Consider the following 21,276-nt stretch of genomic DNA (forward strand, 5'->3'; position numbering starts at 1 on the left):
GGTCCAAAATACCAAGAATTATTATAACTTTTACTTTTTATTATTTAATTCGGAGACTTGGCAACAGATGTACCATAAACTGTATACGCTTAGGACAGAGGCGATGCGGTAAAGTGTAAAGTTTACACTGTAAACTACCTTGTATGTAACACCCGGCTCGTAGAAGCTGCTGATGCACATCGATTTGTTCTTGAGGCGTTGTTTCTGTGTACACTGTCGTCTGCACAGTCTCCGTCGCCAGACGAACAACTCAGGGCCACACCACTGTGGTTCTGCATCTCATAAAATAGCAGTCTGCGGTCGCTTGCAAGCAGCACGCAGCTCTTGCGTAATGCATGTACTAGTATGTGAGCACAAACTTTTGTCTACCGGTCGAGCAATCTTGGAGGAGCCATTCTGTATTCGCAGCCCCGTTGAGTTTTGTGGTGCGCTTGTCGCTTCTGATCCTGGCGTTGACTCATTTTGGGTCGTCCATCGCACCACGCCCATGAGGTATTCAGAATACCAGAATACCGTATTCTAGTATTTACAGTAAACTCCGACGCGACGCGAACTGCCAGCACGATTTGCTCCCTATCCTAACTCGCTGTGCGTTGTAAAAACTATCCGTAGTCTTCAACAACCTCAGGGCGCTCTTGTGGACTCGGTCGTCTCAAGCGGCCAAAGACCGGCGCTGCGAACGAGATTCATGCTGACGGTGTAGCAAGGGCGAGAGCACGTTGACTACAGTACAGATTGTTTCTCGCAATCGTGCTGGCGTTGCTCGCCGTATCGTGGAGTCACTTCCAATTCAGCACGGTTGTGGCTCGCGGATGCGGTCGAGCTCCGTACACGCACTGCTTGCAGCCACATTGGCCGCTACGTCGTCTGCATTCGACTTTGGCCAGAACGATGTTACGCAGACGGCAGGCACCGTGTCGCCCGGCCAAGCAACAGATAGTCTGACCCCGACATCCGTAGGTGGCAATGGGTTTGGGAACTTCGGAGCGCCGCCGTCGACAGCATCTTCGTCTGCGTGGACTCCCTCTGGTGAACAGCCTACTGGCCCTGGTAACCAGGGGTGGCCCCAGCAGCAAGGAGGAAGGCCGTCACCTTCGTCCTACTGGAACCCGAATAGTGGTGATCAACACTGGCCCCGACACGGAGGATGGAAGTCTGGTTTGTCGGAGTATTGGGCCCCGCCAAGTGGTGACCAGGGACAAGGGACCTTGGGCGTAGACTGCAGCGGCTCTGGGGGAGGTGGGTGGACTCCTCCGGGCGGTGATCAAGGATGGGGCACGCTGAGCGTGGACTGTAGCGGCTCGGGTGAAGGTATGTGGACCCCGCCGACCAGTGACCAAGGATCACGGACGTTGGGTGTTGACTGCAGCGGCTCAAGTGATGGCGAGTGGACACCGCCGAACGGGGATCAAGGATTCGGAACGCTAGGTGTAGACTGCAGCGGGTCGAGCTCAGGGGCGGGATTGAGTCTTGCCGGCTCGAACACGGTGGAGGGCTCACAGGAAGCCGCGGGGTCCACGACGAGCAGTACTACTGAATCTAGTGGAATTGCTTCGACTACGTCTAGTGGAATTGGAGATCAAGGTCCACTGCCTTCGACGAAAACGTCTTCAGGAACCGGGGCATCGCTAACCTCGAGTAGCACTGGAGACCAGGGATGGCCGAAAGCTGAGCAGACGGCGTCAGCTGAGTCGTCGACCGATGGCACAACTTCAACAGAGTCAAGTGTCGGTGCAGATGCCGATCATAAGACCATGCTGCGATCAGCGAGCTCTTCGGCTAAAGGAAGTAACCAGATCCAGCAACAACAGCAGCAACAGACATACACATCTACGTCTCAGTCCGACGTTATTCAGAGTATGTCCGTTTCGGGGGGCTCTATCGTCGCGGAGACCGGCACCAACCACTCTAGCGCCAAGCCCACCTTCGGCAAGATCACGTCCAAGCCCGGAGAGTGCGTTGTCGCCAGTCCAACCGAGTACATCAGCGAAAAGTACCTGGACTGGGTCTGGGACAACCGCATCGGCCCCAACGCGGATGTGTCCAACAAAGCCAACTGGAACGTCATGGCCAACAAGAACTTCCACATGGACAAACTGGTGCACAACAACGGCTCGCTCAACTACTGCGTGCGCTGGGACGCCAAGAGCAACCTCGACAAGAACAAGGCGTCCAAGTTCCAGGCCATCCTGGAGCGCCACTTCGACGCGTGGAACGACTGGCTGGTCGGCTACAATTGCTGGCCGTTCACGGAGGTCAAGGTCAACATGGTCGGGTGGGCTGCCAACCAAGCGTCCCAGTTCGGGTGGTCCGACGAATCGCTCGGCAAAATCTACGAGGGTGACGTTGGCTCGGATGGTGCCCCGCAGTGTCCCGACGAGTGCTATCGCTACTACGACAATGTCAACAACGTGTGGTCTGACACGAGTGCGTGCAAGGGTGAACCCTTCGACATGTCGTTTTGGCTCAAGGAAGACATTCCGTACGGGTTCGGCTATGATTGGGGTCAGGAAGTGAGCCTCAACAACACCTTGAAAAACCTGTACGACAGGAACATCATGTTCATCGGCCACGAAATCGGCCACGGCTTCGGTCTGCCGGACTTTTACGGCCTGGAAACCAAACCGGCCAAGGATTTCCCCAATGCCATCATGATGGCGTACAGCTCTACCACGATCACGCCGAGTGATGGCTGGATGCTGCGTCGCATTCTTGACCACGTCCGATCTCGCTACAAATTTTAATCTTTACGGCAGCACTGCTTTCTCTGTTTTAATTCGGCTCGCGTTGGTACGAGCACGTGGCACTGTTGTGGTTTTTGAACACCTTAATAAATGCTTTTCTCGTGGTTCGATCATCGGTGGTAAACTTATCCGGATACATATCGTGTTGATGTCGCCAAACACGAAGTTGCCGAGTTGCAAGAAAACTTGCAAATTGGTCTGGGGTCTGGTCTAACTTTCCAACCGAATGTAGCAATTTCGTTTCGTTCCGTTTCGTTTCTCAGTGAGGTACGTTGATGTCACTTACTTCGTAGTTCAAGCTAACGACGTCCAATGTCCGTAAAAGTGTAGTGGTGAGATTCATGATAAAGTCCCCACCCACTCACTGGGCATCGCAAGAGCTGCGATGCCGAGCTGGAGGTTAGGAAACCACTGCTAGGCCGACAGGCCGCGCCTAGTAGTGAAAGGACATCAGAGAATAAACGCAGTAGGACGCATAATAGACGTTGTGTTCACCAGGAAGCGCCAGCTTCCTTCGCAGTGTGTTTTTCGCTAAGACCCACTACAAAGAATTCTGTAGTAGTTTGTGGTCTCAGGACTACAGACTGGGAAGACGACTACAGCATGACATTCGAGACTACGAACGACGACGGCGGCTGCTAGTGACTCGAATGGAGTTTCGACACCCGTGACAAGTGAGACCAGATACTCTGCGAGTTCGCCAGACATATCAAGCGTGACTCGAGCCCCAATGCTGATATTTGCTGTGGTTACTGCGCCGAAGGTGACTTCTACATCACGTGAAGCGTTGGTCGAATGGCTAAAGCTGCGAAAAGAGTATGTGGACGCCATGAAGGAGCGATGCAAGGATGGAAAAGAAGACCTCGGTGCCATTTTGAAGAGCGTGAAGAGTTCGTTTGACGATGACCTGCTGGCGGCACTGTGTGAAGCTAGTTGGGGAATTTCAGAGAAGGACGTGACTGATGAGTTTTTGCTGGAGAAATTCGCGCTATCACGGACAACTACCAGAACAAAGCGCTACCGCCAGTGAATGAATTGTTTCGGAGTGAATTGAAGATGAACATGGATAACACTGATATCCAATCGCGTGTGACCGATTATATTCTCGCTTGCAACAAACTGATTAAGAAATACGGTCTTTCTAGTTTCTTTGAAGGAGTAAAAGGAACAAAGAAAAAAAATGCGAACTGCTGGTCAACTCCTTACCAACCACTCAGAAGGAAAAGGTGCAAAATGAAATCGACTACCGGGTTCCCGATGCACAAACGAGTGTAATGACGTTGTCAAAGTTGATCAACCAGCAAGCGCTGGAACACGCGATCGAGGATAGAGCACTGAATCGGGCTAAGCAGGCTGGGCGTAAACAGAAGGCCCAAGTGCAGCAACACTCGTTTCGAGGTAAGAAGCGCCACTCTGATGTGCAACAACCGAAATTCAACAGTCGGCCGAGAAAGTTCGTAGCGCGGAGTGACGAGAGGACAATAGTGAAGGAGGAACAGCCGAACAGCAAGGGGGCCCCGAAAACTGGGTGTTTCCATTGCAACGGCTCTCACTACCTCCGCAACTGCCCGACTGCAACTAAAGAGGACCGTGACTGACTCAATGCCAAACACAGTAAGAAGCCAGCTAAGCCACAACGGAAAGCGACACCAAATTTATGACGACTCGGCCAGTGTCTGCCAACTTATGCGCGCTCAATAATACTTGAAGTGTGAGCTACTAGATAAGACGCAACGTGGAGAACCACGCAAGCAGACAACTGCTTGAGCTTCGTCTACAACCGCTTGGAGCTCACCTATACATGCACATCATAGAGATAGACCATCGATGCAGAGGAATTTCGCTAGGATAGCCTTCAGCTGTACATCTATCTTTACAATGCAGCAGTTCCATTTTCACCAGCAAGGACTCGTGACATTTAGCAATAGCTAAAACGTAGCGAATCTATGAGACTTCACCACACCGACCACAAGGATGTCCAGCAGCGACCCAGCAGAAGTGACCTTCGAGAAGGTCAAGAGCAATGGAGCTGTGGTGAAGAAAAGAGTGCCCACCTTCCGCGACGGAGACTGGAAGGATTGGCTGGAGTGATTACTCCGCCTTTCTGAGTAATGGACTATGCGGCAGACGACGAAGAGGACCAAGTAGCGTTCGTCGAGGACATTCAAGTCCTTCTCTTCGATGAAGACCAGCAGCAATTTAACGACTCCGTGACCGAGGAGAGCATCCTGCGGCTCACGACTGCTCTTCAGCGACTGACTGAGATTCACTGCCCCGATGGAACTCGAGGCGTGATTCTCGACAAGATGTCTGTGGTAAAGAAAACGCGCGGCGTCAGCGTCCGAGAGTACATCCGCAGCATTCGGAAGCTCGGTCGCATGCTGAACTATATTATGGACAATGAAGCCATCCCGACTTCTGACGTGGTTAGAATGTACAAGAGTGGCATGCCAATTCACTGGCAAATTGAAGCCAACCGACTTTCGCGTAGTTGGGAGTACAACGATTTAGTGCATCAATTTGAGTTGATCGAGCGCAATGAGTAGGAAGAAGAAATGCTTAGGAACGGAGGTCGCGGGGCTCGCACTCGCACGATCCAAGGAGCACAGCTACCTCGGAAGGGCAGAAACCAGGGACGAGGTCAGGCGTCTCGCCGGAATAACCAAGGTATACAGCCGCGTGGACAGCCAAGGCAGCACCGAAATGAAGGAGGCAACGGAAAATACTGCAAGTTCTGTAAGCACAGCAACAACATGGACGCAGTGTGCTTCCGCAACCCCGAGTGGCTGGCATACCGACCACGACGACACAACAACCGGGGCATCTCGCTTGCCCCGAAGATACACTTCTTCAGGTTCGCGTAGAGCGTATGCTTTCGTATAATCTCAAGTAGCTTCCGGAGATGCACCCTGTGCATCTCTACGTCGGTCTTCCCGTCCACAGCTCGGCGCGAAGTCGCGCACCGAGCGCAACAAGTGCGTCACGCACCTGTTGAAGGTCGCAGGGGCGTTCTTGAGCCCCTGTGGCATTACTAGCTACTCCCAGAGCATGCCGCTTGGCGTGCTCACCGCCGTGAGAGGGATATCTCTCTCACGCATTAGGATCTGATAGAATCCGTCTCGCAAGTCGAGAGCACTGTAAACGGTGCTCCCGGCCATCGAATCGATGATAACATCTTTTCGCGGTATCGGCGTCTGCGCCGGTACCGTCGCATCGTTCAGCTTGTTATACGCATGAACGATGCGCCATCCGCCCTGTGGCTTTTTGACACAGAACGTCGGAGCACTGTGCGGGGACTTTGATTCCCGCACTTGTCCTGCTTTACGACGACTTTCAAAGAAGTCGTCGATTGCTTTTACTTGCTCTCGCGGCAGTGGCCACTGTCGCGTGACACAGTACGTCGTGCCCGGCACGAGATCAATCCCGTGCTGAATGCCCTTATCCTGCGGAAGCTCCGCAGGAATCTCTCCGGGAGTACGTCTTTGTACTCCCTCAATAATTCGTAATAGGGACTCGACTTTAGCGAGTCCCAACCTTGTTCCTCGAAGCGCTCTCGCTTCGTCTTCGCACTGAGAGTGTCTTCACTCTCAGTGGTACTTCCCATGAGGAGCTGCCTCAGCTCTTCGCTCTCGCTCTCCGTTCTTTCGCTATTCGAAAGAACGCAGATCTCGATGCGTCCATCGTGCAAGTCGCGCGTGAAGCGTTTCCAGCTCGTGGCTGGAAGCGAGGTCAACTCCGACGCCGTCGTCGTCGGATTAGCGAGTGCCATCTCACGCTACTGGAATCCAGTATCGGTGCGCGCCAAGACACTTAGCGTCTCGACGTCCGGCGTCACCGCCTCAGTGTGCCCAGCAGACGGTCCTCATGGCGTCTCGGTCCCGGATCGAGACTTGCGCAGCGTTTTCCGCATGCACCGTCTTCTTGTTGTGCGGAGCCGGGCTCCGCACAGTTGTTTTTCTGGTCCAGGCCCACCGTGGACAGTTTGTTCGCCGGCAGACCCTGTCTGCGGGCGCGCGGTATCAAGCCCGGCTTGACCGCATGTTCCTTCATGCAGCCCGGCTGCACGACAGCATTCGAATTGCGTCAGTGCGGTACGTTTGTAACCGTCCGCACTGTTTGCAGCGTCAACTCCTGGAGTTGACATGCCTTCGTCACCTCGACGCCATTCATTGGCGGGCCCCTCATGACCGAGGGTGCGTCGGCTCCCGGAGCTGACGTCGTTGTCGACCTGACCTCTTCGGGTCAGGGACTGTCCCTTGCACGCTTGAACGTGGGTATTGGTTCCCGGAACCAGTACATCTTTTTCTTCTGACGTCGGCAACATTGCCAACGTTGGTCTCACTTGTGCGTGCCCTCGCGCACTTCTTGGGCACTCCGGGACAGCAGCATAAAGCGCTGTCTCGACTGGTGTTCCGCGCGCACCTGCTGGTGCGTGCGCTGCGGTAACAGGGCCATCGCTCTCTGTTCCGCTGTCGCGGTCGAAGCGCACGAGCGTGCGCTTCTTCCAGTCAATTACTGGATCATGCTGTGCAAGCCACGGCATGCCCATAACAACGTCGAACTTATCGTCCAGGTCCAGGACGATAAAGTGTTCGACAAACACCCGTTGTTTGTACGAGAAGCGCACCTTCACGACGCGCTTCTCGGTCTTCACGATGGCACCTGTTGCCAATCGAACTTCCAGAAGACTTCGAGGTACATTTACCTCCTCGAAGTCAAGACTCGGTAAACTCCGCAGTCGAACAAAGTTGTTCGACGCGCCCGAATCTACCAGGGCGCGAAGAGAGTCGCTCGCTCTCTTCGACGTTACCTTCAAGATGACTAGGTTCGGCCTGTCATCTTGCTTCTTGCAGCGAGATCTGGTCTCACTGGGGGCTGCAGTCCTCAGTGTCGCGTGCCCAATGTCGGCACGCGTGACTGCATTACCAGTAGGGCGCCCCGCGCCTACTGGATGTTCGCGTTTTTTGTTGGTCCGCGGCGATGCCTAGCATCGCCACGACGGCCACCATTGTAGTGCACGGGAGCCGTGCACTCTCTGGCAAAGTGACCGATCCTTCCGCAACGGAAGCATCGCACGTTGCCTCCCTGCTGCTGGTAACCAGCAGTTGTTGCGTTCGAGAGGTCCATTGGTTCCGGACCTCCCGTCCTCGCTACCGGGAGCGGTTGCGGCCTCGGCACGTTCACATGCAGTTTAGCCTGCCGCAGGCTAAACTCTTCTTGCATGGCAAGAGTAATCGCAGCTTCGAGAGTACTCGGGTACTCTCGGAAAAGATAGGTCTTCACGGGCCCATCTCTAAGTCCCTTCATGAACGTGACGACCTTAGTCTCCTCGTCAATTGGGTTAGTCACGATATTTGAGACCAAGTATCGTGCGCGCTGCGCGTAAACATGAATGTCATGCTTATCCTGCTGAAGGTCGAGGAACTCCGCTCTCGACCGGAACTCGTTTTGCAGAGGCTCAAACGCTTGTCTGAGCTCCTCTTTGAATACTTCATACATGCTGAAGCACGTAGGATCGGAGAGTCGGCGTCCATATGCCCAACTCCTCGCTCGTCCGCCAAGGCAGGACATGGCGAACGCAACCTTCGACAGCGGGTCGACGATGCGTCGAGCCGCTATGGCTGTGTCGAGCTCGACAAGCCATCGGAGGAGAGGCTCGCCCTCTCTTCCCACGTAATTGCTTACGCTCAACTTTAATGGTTGAGTACGCGGTGTCGTCCCTGACGACGCCGTCACTGAGGAAGCAGCATCACACTGCTCCTTCATGATGAAGCCCAGAGCAACACCATGTTGCTCCGTCGGCGATAGCGTACGCAGCATCGTAGTTATCGCCGCCTCCCCAATGACTGTTGACAGTCGTTGGAGGGCCTCGCACTCTGGGTCCGACAGGTGGGGGCAGTCCGCGCGTGCAACATGCGTTGCAGGCGTATTGGAGCTCTCCATGGGCACCTCCGTGCTCATATGGTTCTCGGCTCCGCGTTCCTACACCTAGTACGAACGTCAAGCAGTCTGTCGTTGGACGGACTACAAAGTGCTACCAGGTGTAGTGGGTCTAATTTGACTCACTACTTTAGCTTACACGTTGCGCAACGTGGATGAGGAAGCGTAAGTACTTAGTAATTACTTAGGTTAATTATATTTGAATACACAAATATAAGTTAACTTAGACAAGACTCCAAGTAGCTAGTTTAAGGTAAAATGAGAACTGTATTGCTTGTAAATTGATATTCCTCTAAAGTCTGCTAAAAACTGTTTATCATCTATGAAAGGGTTGACAGCGGCTGGCTGTCAGAGCCCCGCTAATATGCATGACTCTGATTGGTAGAAAGATGCTGCTTTCTACCAATAGGATCTTTGGGTATGTGTGGACCACTCACTGTGGTGGTCCACTTCAATGTATCCATCGGTGTGTCTTACACCAAGGTGAGGAAGTATCCAAAACTTTTAACAGATAATCTATCTGTTAAATTCACAAGTGGCTTGCAGCCACTTGTGCGTGTAACCCCGTTACAAGGTTAAAGACACAGGCTACCGCGTGAACCCTTGGGTGCATGTTAGCCGCTTGAAACCTCGAGCGCTGTCTCCCAAACGCCCGACTGAGAATGTGGAGGTCGCAGAAGACGACGATTTCGACGCCGCCTTACTCCCCGAGGACAGCTGGGAGTCTGACAGTGTGAGCGGAGAATGCGAAGTGGAGAAAATCGTGGACTTGCGCTGGGTCAAACGCACCCGAACCTCTCGACCCACTCGAGAATATCTCGTCAATCGGAAAGGATACGAAGAGTTGGAACCAGTCACGCAATTGAACTGCGGTACCCTCCTGTATGAGTTTAATCAGGGAGCTCGAGCGCGAGCTCGCTTCCAAGCCATGTAGGCCGGTGACGAGCATTCGAGGACTATGTGAAAATGACTGAAAATGCCCCCGACAATGATGAAACCCTGAAACAAGGCGAGTGGGCGCTGACCGCAGATAAAGTTCTGGAGGTGCTTCAGTGCGAGTGAGAATGGAGATTGTAAGTGGAGTTTGAGATTGTTATGGAATGATGAAGTCGAGTTGTGATATGGAGACGTTAACAGAGAGCTCAGATGGCTTTGCATAATTATGACTTCGACGACAAGACTCAGAGATGACTGTTGAATGGGGAATGTGAACCAAGGATGAGGACTGAATGCAATAAGGAAGGAAAGACTGAGAGTTGGAGAAAGAGATTGGACGCAAGTGATTCAAAAATGCTTCACTACGCTACATGCAGAAAAAGTAATGTTGATGCTGCGTCCAAAATTGGCGACGTGTGAGTGTGTCCAACAGCTCACGCGGCCAGCTCCTCGTCACTCTCCACTTCCTCGCCTTATTCCTCTTCTTTGTCCTCCTCCTCGCACTCCTCATCGTCATCGGCGTCTTCGTCTTCGTCGCCTTCGGTCGATTTGTCCTCACGGTTCGTGACAATCCAGTTGCGCGCGCGCTTGGGGAGCGGGATGGACTTCTTGCGAAGCTCGTCAGGAACATGCTTGATGCGCTCGACCTCGTTGGCAGCAGTTGGCCACATGGTGCGGGCAGGCTCACGCTCGTCCAGCTCTTCTAGTTGCTTGATTAGTAGCTTGGGGCGGCCCTTGGAGTCGACGACGCAAGGATCCTCCCAGATCCGCTAGCAGGTGCGCTGAGGCAGCGGCCAAAGCCCCGGTTCTTGGAACAGACTCTCGGGAAACTTGGGGATGCAACGAAGGCGCTTGACCTCGGTCTTGTACTTGCGGATCAGGGAGTCCGTCCGGACTCGGCGCTTGTCGAAGAGATCCTTGGACTCACCATCCTGTTCGACGTCGATCATGATCCAGTGCAGCAAGTCCCACCAAGCCTGACAGTTCGCCTCCATGAAGTCCACGTAACGCGAGAGCCCAGCCATTACTGCCGCGCTGAGCTTGGAGGCAGAGTGGAAATAGAAGTCCTTGGTGCGCTCAGCGAACATGCGGTTCCAGGGGAGCTTGGCCTTGACGTTCTTGCCGTGCTTGTTCAGCGGGAGAATCGCCGTGTACAACTCTGCGCTCCAGCGGAGGTTCAGGTATTGAGTCTCACTCTTCTGCGGCGCGTAGTTTGGGAACCCCACGGTCTGCGGCTTGCTCTTCCGGCGGTAGAAGCACATCTTGATCCCAAAGTAACGGTGCGACGAAGTCAGCGCCGGGTCCGGATCTTCGATTACCAATATCAGATCCTCGAACGCGATCTGAGCCAACGGCGTGGACGTCCGCGGTGACTCATGTCGTGTAGGAATTCACGATTTTTACGAGTCCTCGTCCCTCAGCCTCGACAAATGGGACGAGTCCTACCAACAACACACGCTTCCCTAAAAAGGTCGGCGAAGATTGTTGGGATTAAACCGGAAGACCAGGTCCGATCCCTTACACCGGGCTGGAAATATGCCTTGTGTTGAAGTATCGGTCAGGTAGGTAGAGCCACCGCCAGCCACGAGCAACGGCTGGGGTGCGTAAATATAAACGCTTTCGCGCTAAACCCACTGTGGTCCCTCAGAAAGGAAGGGTACCGGGCCGGCCAAGGCCTTTGACAGGGGCGCCGAGGTGAAACCTCGGCCAAAGAGTCAAATACACTGGGGGGCCACGCCACGCACCCAGGACAACGTACACACGTACAGGGAGGACTCTCTACCTCCCAACACTCGGCCACTGGCCTTACCAGGGCGAACTCTCGGTCAATGTACCTTAAGCTCACCGGCAGACATACCCCGCGTCGGCCGAGCGTATCCTGACCCTACAGTGAAGCTAGCTAGACTTACCGTAGACGGACTTGACCCTGATGGCTTGGGGGGAATATTCTGCTCTGATTTAATAGTTAGAGGCGGTGAGGCCTCGACTATAACTAATCCCTAATGTCTATACAAATATCTGATATAGACCGAGCCTTCGGTCTAATCCTACAACCGGACGAGCCTTCGGTCTAATCCTACAACCGGACGAGCCTTCGTCTTAAGTCCGGATTCCTAATAGGAGGCAAAATGTGTATCCACTATGACTATCTGGAGAGCTCGGCGAGAATTATTAGGGCCCGCCGAGCCTCGCAGTCATTAACTAGCTCTCTGTCACTCTGACGCGGTGAATGTGAGTAGCCAATAGGAGACGTCGGTCGTCTTCTCGCAAACTCTCGACGCCGCTAGACCTCGGTCCGGTGGCTCCACTCCGCAGTCAAAACCCAATCTCACAACGGCCCTCACCTCGACTCGAACCTGTCAGGTGGTGAGCGTCGTGGTGCACGTCATTGCTGCCAGCACGTCTGCTCCACCTAGCCCTCGGCAAGGGCTGCGGGTCTTCACGTCGGATGTTCTCGGCCGCGCTCTCAGGGTAAGCTATGTAGTGTCTTCGAAGCTTCGCTGGTTTCCTCATGCTAATCCTCCATGTCTTCTTTGCATGCCACAGTATGATCCAAATGCCTTCATCGTGTCCTTCCCTCCTGAGTTCACGGCTAGGTTGGTCGAGGCCTCGGCGGGGCCAACTTCCGCCTCTGACTCGCACAGCGGGGCACCCCGAGGTCTCCCGTCATTTCCTGCGCGCGACCTTCCGCCGAGAGGTGACGCTGCGTCCAACCCCAGTGTCTCGGCTCGTTCGCGACCAACTCCCGCCTCTGATTCGTACAGCGGGGTGGTAACGAGCTCTGAGGCCGCGGGTTCGGGTCGCGTCAACGGTTCGCCTCCTTGCTCTCCGCGGAGCCCTCAGTTTGACGAGCCTGGCGGCACTTCATCCAACCCGACTCAGTATTGCCGACTCGAGGAGGGTGAGGTCTCGGAGGCGCCTTCTCGGCGCCCTCCGAACCCTCGTCGTGATGTTCTTGAAGACGCAGTCCGGGACGCCGCCGAGGATATGGTCCGAGAGTTGCAGGATCACACCGAGTAGCGTTTCGCAGACCTCGGTCACCTCATAGTGGGCTTGGTGCGTCATCCTCCGCTCCGCCTCGACTCTGATCTCGACCAGCGCCTGGAGGACACCCAAACCCTCGGCGCGGTGATCCGTGCATTGGCTCCAGATGCGCCGTCGCCTGCCCCCGGCTGTGACGCAGAGATGGCTGACCTTCGGGCGGAGGTTCGTTACTACCAAGGGCAGCTCACGTACAGTGATGCGCTGCTACGCCGAGAAGTGGACGAGCGTCGCAAGTTCGAGGTCCTCTGCAACCAAGCCTCGTTCGAGCGCAACCAGCTCGCTGAAAAGTTTCGAGTCACTCGGGAGGAGCGAGACTTCCTTTCTCGCAAGATGGGCATCGCGGTGAATGCACTCCGGCAGAGCGCTGAGATGTCTGACAACTTGAAGGCTCGATGCTCCAAGTATGAGAGCTCGATCAGGGAACTTCGGGCGGTCATCAAGAAAGACCGAGAGGGGTTCAAGTCGGGGCTAATTTCGTACACGAAGGCAGTGGAGAGGTTTAACACCTTCCTCCGCCAGCAAGACGCTCAACGAGCCAGTTTGTGTGGCCTCGACCTCCCCGATGACTCGTCGCTTCCGCCTGTGGTTTCCTCGTTGCTCGGAGAGCTCGACGAGCTGGGCTTGCGATTGTCCGAGGTCGCGGTGGGCTCCAAGCGTCCTCACCCGATCTCCTTGGTGCCGACTGCCAGCTCAAGCGTCGCCCGCTCCCAAAATGTCTCCGGACCATCACAGACGGCTCGCATCAGCATTCCACCTGACCCCTCGGTCCAGCTGTCGGACGACGAGACCATTACTGCCCCACCGGCCAAGCGTCTGAAGCGTTCAGCCAAGGTCTCGGCGAAGCCGTCGTCTCATACCAAGCTTTCGCCGACGCTTGCGGCAACGAAGTCCCAAGTTCAAGCCAGGCGTACCTCTCGCCTTGGTAAGCCGTCGGTGGATCTAAGGGCTAAAGCAGCAGCGAAAACAGCCAAGTCTCGACCAGATTCTGGTACTATTCCGCGACCCACGGCCCAGGACTCGTCATAGCCACCGCACGGGCCATCTCCTCCGCGTGGAGGCGGGACTGGCAGCACGAGGACTCGGCCGGCCGACAGGCCTTCAACGGCGAGTAGTGGCTCTCTTTCTCAGTCACCACTGGAAATCTTGGAGGTCGACGCCGACACCTCGGTCCACGCGCCTCCATCGCCGCATCCGTCCGACTCTTCGACGAACTCACTGCCCGGCTCACCAGCTAGGCCTGAGGACGCAGAGGTTCCAACTTCGCCTCCGGCCCCACCGGAGTCTCCGGACGACGAGTTGGAAGCTGGCCGAGATCTCCAAGAGAAGGCGCCGGCCCCTGTCGACCGGGATTCTCCATTCAAGGAGTCGGTGGTGATCAACCCTCGTCGGGACGGCCGTCCGGTTCGTCCTGCTTCTACCGTGGCCTCACTCCAGTCGAAATCATCGGTCGAGCAGGAAAATGCTCCCGATGACTTCGTCTTGGGCCTCGATGGAACCTCGGAGGCGGAGCCCGAGGTCACGGACCTTACTGGACGTGATGCTGGAGATGGGTTTCGGTTTGGGAAGCCGTCCGAGAATTTCTGGAGGGAGAGTCTGTCAAAGAGGTTTCCCCAGCAGCAGAAGCCGGGCAAGGCGAAGAAACCTGCTGCTCCTCCCTCAAAAGCTCCGTCCAAGAAACGTCGGCAGCGCAAGACATCGCCGCCACCGAGTCTCCGGCGTGAACGTGGCGAGCCTACGAAAAGCCGGCAAACTACTTCTAAGGATGCCACGACTGGGCCAGCTCGGAAGACCGACACCTTGGCTTCGTCCAAGAAAACCTCTGGTCGCTCCACGAGAACCTCGCCGGACGACGCGTTGGATCTTCTCGAGCCTCCTTTCACAGCCCCGAGTGCTCGGGCCTGCTGGCAGAAAATATTGGAAGTTCGGGTGCCTCGGCCTGCTGACAGTGAAGTCGCCGTGGAGTACTCGGCCGAGGGCATTGCTGCCTTCGCGGATTGGGAAAGCTCGGCCCATCCGTACCAGCAATTCTTGGCGAGCCTCCCTGCCGATCCTTGTTTGTTCAGCGCCGCCGAATTCATGCCGGACGAGCGCATCTCGATACGGGCAAATGGTCTCCCGTTGGTGGTCAAGTTCTGGCGACAGTTCAACGGCCGAGCACTCGGCCCCACCGAGAAGAACGACTTGGGTTTCGCCTTGTACGAGCGTTCGCATTGGATTTCCCCGGCTGCTGTCGAGCGATGGCTCCAGCAACTTGCCGAAGAGCTCGGTGAGGGTTCTCCCGCTTACGTCGAGGCGCTCGAAACTTGGACAGACTACCATTCCAACCGGAATGGGCGTGCTGATCGTCTCCGCCTCCGGATCCCCTACCGTCTGTGGCATTGATGTTACCCGGATTCGCACGGGCGCATCCACTGCACCCCGGAAGTCATGTTCGAGCCCTCGGTTCCCATTTACTCCGTGGATAATTTGCTGTGGACCCCTATGACTGCGGACTGGTGCACCGAGGTGACGGAGCTGGATGGTCACGAGCCCTGGCGGAACTGTTGGGTGGATGTGCCTGCGGCGCATCCTTACAACACCATCTTCGCCCCTTGCAACCCAGCGGTCCCGGTCTTCGTTCCTCGTGGGATGACCCTACAGCAAGTTGCGTCGGCTATCACTGTCGATCCCTCGCTGGACCCCAAGCTGGTCACCGCGCCGTGAGTTCGCAAGTTCACCCGCTTCCACGCTTCGCCGGATACTAGGGCCCTGCTGAAGCTGGAGACTCGGCAGCCGAGGGCTCGGAGGCTGAAGAGGGAGAGTCTGTGCGTTCCCACGGCGGTGTGTCGACAGCGCGGTCGGCCCAAGGTTCGGTTGAAGAGGCTGCGGACGCTCACGACGGTCGCGCGGATGAGGCTCCAGCTGTCACTCCTAGCTCGGAAGCTCGTGCAGTTCCTCCGGCCGAGCACTCGAGCGACGAAGACTTCGACGACGAGCGCGCGGCCGGTGGCTCTGCTCCGGAAGCTGGAGGGACGGAGGCTCAACCCAGAACCGGGGAGCCCCAAGAGGCGCGCCTCACAGTACTCGCTCGGGTCGCCTCTAACTCGGACCCTTGAGCCCTCGGTCTCTTGTTTCCGCTTTCATGTTTGCGGTTGTAGTTAGCTCAGGGTCTCTCAGTGATTGTAGCGTAAGGGTAGCTAGCTCTCAGGTTTTCGCTAATCGTCGTTTCATCATCTTTGCGTATCTCATCACCCTTCTCCAATCGTAATCTCCACTCGTAAGCTCGTTCCAATTACATGCAAATATACAATCATTTTGGTGCAGTAGTCGTTTTCGTCTGCTTGGGTGGGCTGCATCGCCCCACCGGCAGTTCATCATTCGCGACAGGTTGCAACTAGTCCTCGTCAGCGACTTGGACCATTTGCAACCGTCGGTCGCAGCATTTCTTGCGCAAGTAGTCATACAGCAGGCCGCCGCAAGACAAGTTGGCGGCTGGCTCCCACGAGAGCTCGTCGTAACCGGCCCACTTCACGAGAAACTCTCTGACCGAGCGCTCGGTGCTGTTCGAAAGTGGAACTCGATCGTCTAAGATCGCCTCCACCTCGTACTCGCGAGCGAGCAGGTCTGGCTCCCAGCTGTCCTCGGGCAGCAGCTCCTCGTCAAAGTCAAGTCTCGATCCCTCGATGACCTCTGGGGTCAGCCGAGTTCTCGGTCGATCGCCAAATTCGCTCACAGCTTTTAATCGCGACACATGTACCACCGGGTAGAACCGGTATCCACTTCGATCAGGCAGCTCCAACTCATATGCATACTCGTCAACCTTTTTCTTTACACGGAAAGGTCCATGCCAGCGATGTGCAAGTTTCTTTGTCAGCCCCGGTTTCACGCGCTCTATGTATAGCCACACTCGATCTCCCGGTTTGAACAGAGAGTTCGCCACCGACTCTTCGTCGGTTCCATCAGTTCTGCCGACTCCTCGTTCAACGTCGGAAACGTCGTCCTGTACTGACCCAGGCATGGCTGCCCTCTCCAGTCCGCTCAGCGTGGCGTTATGCTTCTCAGCACGCCGAGCCTTCTCGGTCGCCTGATACTCTTTAGCCATAGCCAGGGCGATCTCTTGTTGTCGGTTGACTTCACGTCGCCACGCTAAGGCGTTGGACTGCCGGCCGATCCCTCGCTTAAGAGACGAAGACATCGCTCGAAGGCTCGACCGAGCGTCCCAACCATGCACGAGATAAAATGGGGTGTCCTTCCTTGTAGCATCATGCGAATTGTTGATAGCGAAGGTGAGCTTTTCCACAATCCCATCCCAATCTTGCTGGAGCGGGTCCTCCGCATACACCCGCACAGACTGCGTTATGGTCTTAATCGAGCGTTCCTGCTGGTCATTTGCTTGTGGTCGGTAGCTTAGTGTAGCCCGAGACCTCGATTGCATCATCTCAGTGAATACTTGGAAGACCTCGCTCATGAAACGAGGATCTCGGTCGTGACGTATCAACGACGGCGCACCGAACCTTCGGTAGACGCATTCCTCGAACGCTTGTGCCACACAGATGGCTGAAGTGTCGGCCATGGCTTTGCCCATGACAAGACCCGTGAATGCGCACTGAAATAGCAACAGTGCGGTGTTCCCTCGCCGAGACCTCGGCAGAGGTATAACGAAGTTCATCGATACAATTTGCATCGGGCGCTCGGCCAGGATGTTCCCTGGCGAGTACCCACGGAATTGTGGGACGCTTTTACTCGAGCTACAGTCCGGGCACGAGCGCACATGCCGCTCCACATCAGCGAACAGGCCGATCCAGTAATAGTCCGCCTTAACTCGGTGGTAGGTGCGGACGATACCTTGATGTCCGCCCTCCAGTGAGTCATGGCAGCTCTGTAGGACCTCCTGGACCATGGTTGTTGGCACCACCATCCTAAATGTAGTCTCGTTGGTCCGTTCCTTTCCCCACCGACGGTTCACTCCAAGGAAATAAAGCAATCCATCTTCACTCAGTGCAAACTTGTCGGCCATTTTCCAGGCTTCGCGAGCGGCTTTGTAACTCAGCTTTGCCTCTTCTCCTTTCAGCACCGTCTTTAGGTTCGACCAGCGTAATTCTTCATCTTGTGCGGCGCTTATGCGTCGGCGGCGCTCTTCCTGCACCACCGTGGGATCAATGTCGTCAGCACTCGGTTCGTGCACTTTAAACCCTCGGTGTTGGCCCCAGTTGGGCCTGACGCGTGTTCTTCGCGGCTTGGATCGATCACCGAGACTTCCTTCGCAAAGCGGACGTGTTTTCGCCGCTCGTTTGCTTGGTGTCTGGTCACCGCAGCTACATATCGTGATTCCCGTAAAAAAAATCGAAAAAAGTTCGGCTACGATTTTGGTCGTGCGGTATCAGTACTTGGACTGAGTTGACAGAACGTGTAGTCTCTTCCGCCGAGTTTTCCGAAGCGTCAGCCGAGCCTTCGTAGATAACCTCTCGGATTCGATTCAACTCCATCAATTCTTGCTTCCTATCATCACTGTCCACTACCACCGAGGCTTTCTTTTCCAATGTTTCGCTCGCGAGCGAATCAGCGGTCGCATTGAATTCACGTATTGCATGCAAGTATTTCACCGAGCGAAGTCTCGCCGTGAGTTCCTTGTGCTTGTTCAGTTGTGCATTAGCGACTCCTTACGACAAGCGATCACCCCTAGGGATTGCTGGATTGCGAGTCTCGAGTCTCCGACGATAACTAAGTCCTCGGTCTCGTGTTCGAGGGCTGCCGAGACACCGTTATCCATGCTGGTGTACTCAGCGAGGTTTACCGTCGTGGTCTCGAGATAAGCACTCGCAGCGATCACTGTATTCCATTCCGGGAGTCTCAATAAAATCCATGCCCAACTACCATAGCCACCGTGTTTTTCAGTTTTGGCTGATCCATCGAACGAGAGTACAAAGCCTCGGTGTACACGGGGCAGTCTGGAATATAGCAACTGGGGGTCCATCCGAACACTCGGGGAGCCACGTGTCGGTGGGGTCACTGGGGCCAGCGAGTCTTCGAGGTCGACGAAACTAGTAATGGTCGACTGCAAGAGCTGTGCAAAAGCGCAATCGTTCTCCTTAACTCGCTGCACCACCAGGTGCCACGGCGACAGTAATACCGCAAATTGGGTAGCTCGTCCAAACAGAGTCTTCGACTTGTGGACCCAGTTGAGCGTTGAAAATCGCGTGTAGGCGTGGATGGTCCAACCTGCGAGTTGGGTGTAACACACCTTCAACATTTGGAGCAGGGCCAGGACCTCCTTTTCGGCCGGGTGATAATTCACCTCTTCGTCCTTGAGGACTCGGCCGTAGAATCGTACCAGGTGCATTTTTCCACCGTGCTCTTGCATCAGCGTTGTACTGAGCGCCCACTCATTTGCAAAGAGTGTTACGTGGACTGCTCGGTCACGGTCGAAGTGTCGGAGGATCGGTGCCTCACCGACCTTTCGTTGTAACGCAGCAAAGCTTCGCTTGGCGGCACTGAGGTCACCCCCGTCCGTGAAATCTTCGTCCTTCAGCTGATATAGTGCCGCTCCATATACTGCAAAGTCTTGGATGAACCGGCTGTAGTAATTTAGCGCACCGAGGAATGTTTGTACCCCCTTCTTCGACCGAGGAAATGAAAGCTCGGCTACTGCTTTGAACTTTTTGGGGTCAGCTCTAATGCCTTCTCGCGTCACCTCATGCGACAAAAAATCAACCTTGGGCTGCACATAGATGCTCTTAGTGAAGCTCACACTAATACGGCACTCTTCGAAGCGGGCGAGCAGTCGGTCCAAAGTCTCGAGGCAGTCGTCAAACGACTCACCCCCGAAGCAAATATCATCCACAAATGATCGGCGCCCAAACACCGGGACTAGCGAGGACTCGTCGGGTTCTCCAGTTGCGAGCATGTCGACCGCCGGGCTATTAATGAGTTCCGCGACCGAGTCTTCGGCCCGAGTGTTGTCGCAGCTTACTTCAAACTTCGTGAGTGTTTGGTTTGGGTCAGGTGACGGACCGTCCGACGGTTCAGCCAGGGTCCGTCCGAGGGTTCGACCAAGGTCTCGGTCACTCTCCTCCGCACACCGCATTAATTCTGCGTAGTGTTTCCATCCACCTTTCGGTTGTACAAACCCCCACAGTGATTATCGAGCATGCGTTGGTAAATCATCGGTGCATTCTTTAATCCAAAAGGCACCCTGAGCCACTCAAAGTGACCACGGGCACACACGAAGGCCGAGATTTGGCGAGCCTTTGTTGTCATCATAATCGCCCAAAATCCACTTGCTGCATCCAACGAGCAGTACCACAGATACTTCTCGAGGTCGGTGAGAAGGTCATCGACCAGAGGCATTGCATATTCCATGATTGCGGTGATGGCATTCACCATCTTGTAATCAATGCATAGCCGGATGTCCTCGCCGTTTTTTTTTCAACACAATCACGATTGGCGAAGCCCACGGGCTGTTCGAAAACGCTATCAGGCCTGCCTTGAGCAGGCCTCGTAGTAGTTCGTACAACTTCCGTAGGTGCCGAAGGGGCACTCGCCGAGCTCTCTGTTTGATGGGCGAGTGTTCGTTCACATCGATATCACACACCACCCCATAAGCGGGCGGAGGCAAAGCATTTCCACTAGAGATCATGATCTTCTCGTGCTTCTTGAGCACTTCCACAACGCGATCCTGGCATTCCGCACTCACCCCTGGGAGACGCACATTCGGCGCCGAGTAGTCGAGGTCTGTCACCAAGGTCTCCGTTAGGTCGGGAAGGAACGCCAGTTCGTGAGCGTAGTCCTCTAAGTTGATTTCATTGGGCATGTGCTCCGACGAGGGTTGACCCCCCCCCCCCCGTCATCTGTGCCCTCTCCCGTCGCCAACGCAGTAGCTACAGACAGGTACGTCGCTTCTAGGGTATCCATCGAGTCTTCACCCGCCGACTCCTCGGCCGAGTCTTCAGACAGCCCAGGCTTACGTTGGTAATAAGTGGATTCCACCGCCTCTGGGGCCTCATTGGTAGGCACGCTTAGTTCTGAGCTCACGTCGTAGCCATCGTCGCTGGGCTGGTCGAACGTGACTTCGTTCGTAACTTTCGCCGAGGTCTCGGTACTAGTGTACTCAAGCTCGGCGCGCTGGGTAGGGGGCGCCACCGGATCATCACCCACTGGTGAGCTGTCGGTGGCGAGTTGCTCCATCTCTTCGCACCTCGCGAGTTCTCGTTCCCAAAGCTCGGCGCAGCTTAAACGGCACGCCTGGTACGGCGAGTCATCAGGCGGCCGAGGTTTTATTCCGGCCGGAGTTGGATAACTCGGCCGATCAACCGCCGGTGGTTGCGCGGCGAGCCACTTCTGGTAGAGTTCGTACTCGCGCTGGAGCAAATCCTCGTCGCGTGATTCCTCAAATGCGGCCACCTTCCACTCTCGGTACTTGGTCGACTCCAACCGAGTGTACCCTTCATCATACGGGAGGTCTCCAATTGGGACCCACAGAAGCAGAGGCGTGTGAGCTCGGCAAGACAACAGCCGGTCGCTCACATTGGTCACTCGTACTCGAGAGACCTTGCCCCGTCTAAACGCTTTCACCGTGGGTACCAACGTCTCGGTCCGGCGTATCCACAGCTCGTGGGTCTCCTCCGAGGGTTGA

The 21,276-nt window shown here is 55.4% G+C and overlaps 3 protein-coding genes across 3 annotated transcripts; 2 read left to right on the plus strand and 1 right to left on the minus strand.

The window, feature by feature from the left end:
- Window positions 1–812: 812 nt before the first annotated feature.
- Window positions 813–2,744, plus strand: IUM83_14099 (Neutral zinc metallopeptidase, Zn-binding site; the record flags this gene model as incomplete). Its single annotated transcript, XM_067938824.1, has 1 exon — window positions 813–2,744. One exon carries the CDS (start codon window positions 813–815, stop codon window positions 2,742–2,744), a length of 1,932 nt encoding a protein of 643 aa, XP_067787424.1.
- Window positions 2,745–4,855: 2,111 nt separating this feature from the next.
- On the plus strand, window positions 4,856–5,290 carry IUM83_14100 (Pol Polyprotein; the record flags this gene model as incomplete). Its single annotated transcript, XM_067938825.1, has 1 exon — window positions 4,856–5,290. One exon carries the CDS (start codon window positions 4,856–4,858, stop codon window positions 5,288–5,290), a length of 435 nt encoding a protein of 144 aa, XP_067787563.1.
- Window positions 5,291–10,093: 4,803 nt separating this feature from the next.
- Window positions 10,094–10,882, minus strand: IUM83_14101 (uncharacterized protein; the record flags this gene model as incomplete). Its single annotated transcript, XM_067938826.1, has 2 exons — window positions 10,094–10,390; window positions 10,478–10,882. 2 exons carry the CDS (start codon window positions 10,880–10,882, stop codon window positions 10,094–10,096), a joined length of 702 nt encoding a protein of 233 aa, XP_067787564.1.
- Between the last annotated feature and the right edge of the window lie 10,394 nt (window positions 10,883–21,276).

Source organism: Phytophthora cinnamomi (assembly GCF_018691715.1).
Source record: "Phytophthora cinnamomi strain GKB4 chromosome Unknown Contig60, whole genome shotgun sequence".
NCBI lineage: Eukaryota > Oomycota > Peronosporomycetes > Peronosporales > Peronosporaceae > Phytophthora > Phytophthora cinnamomi.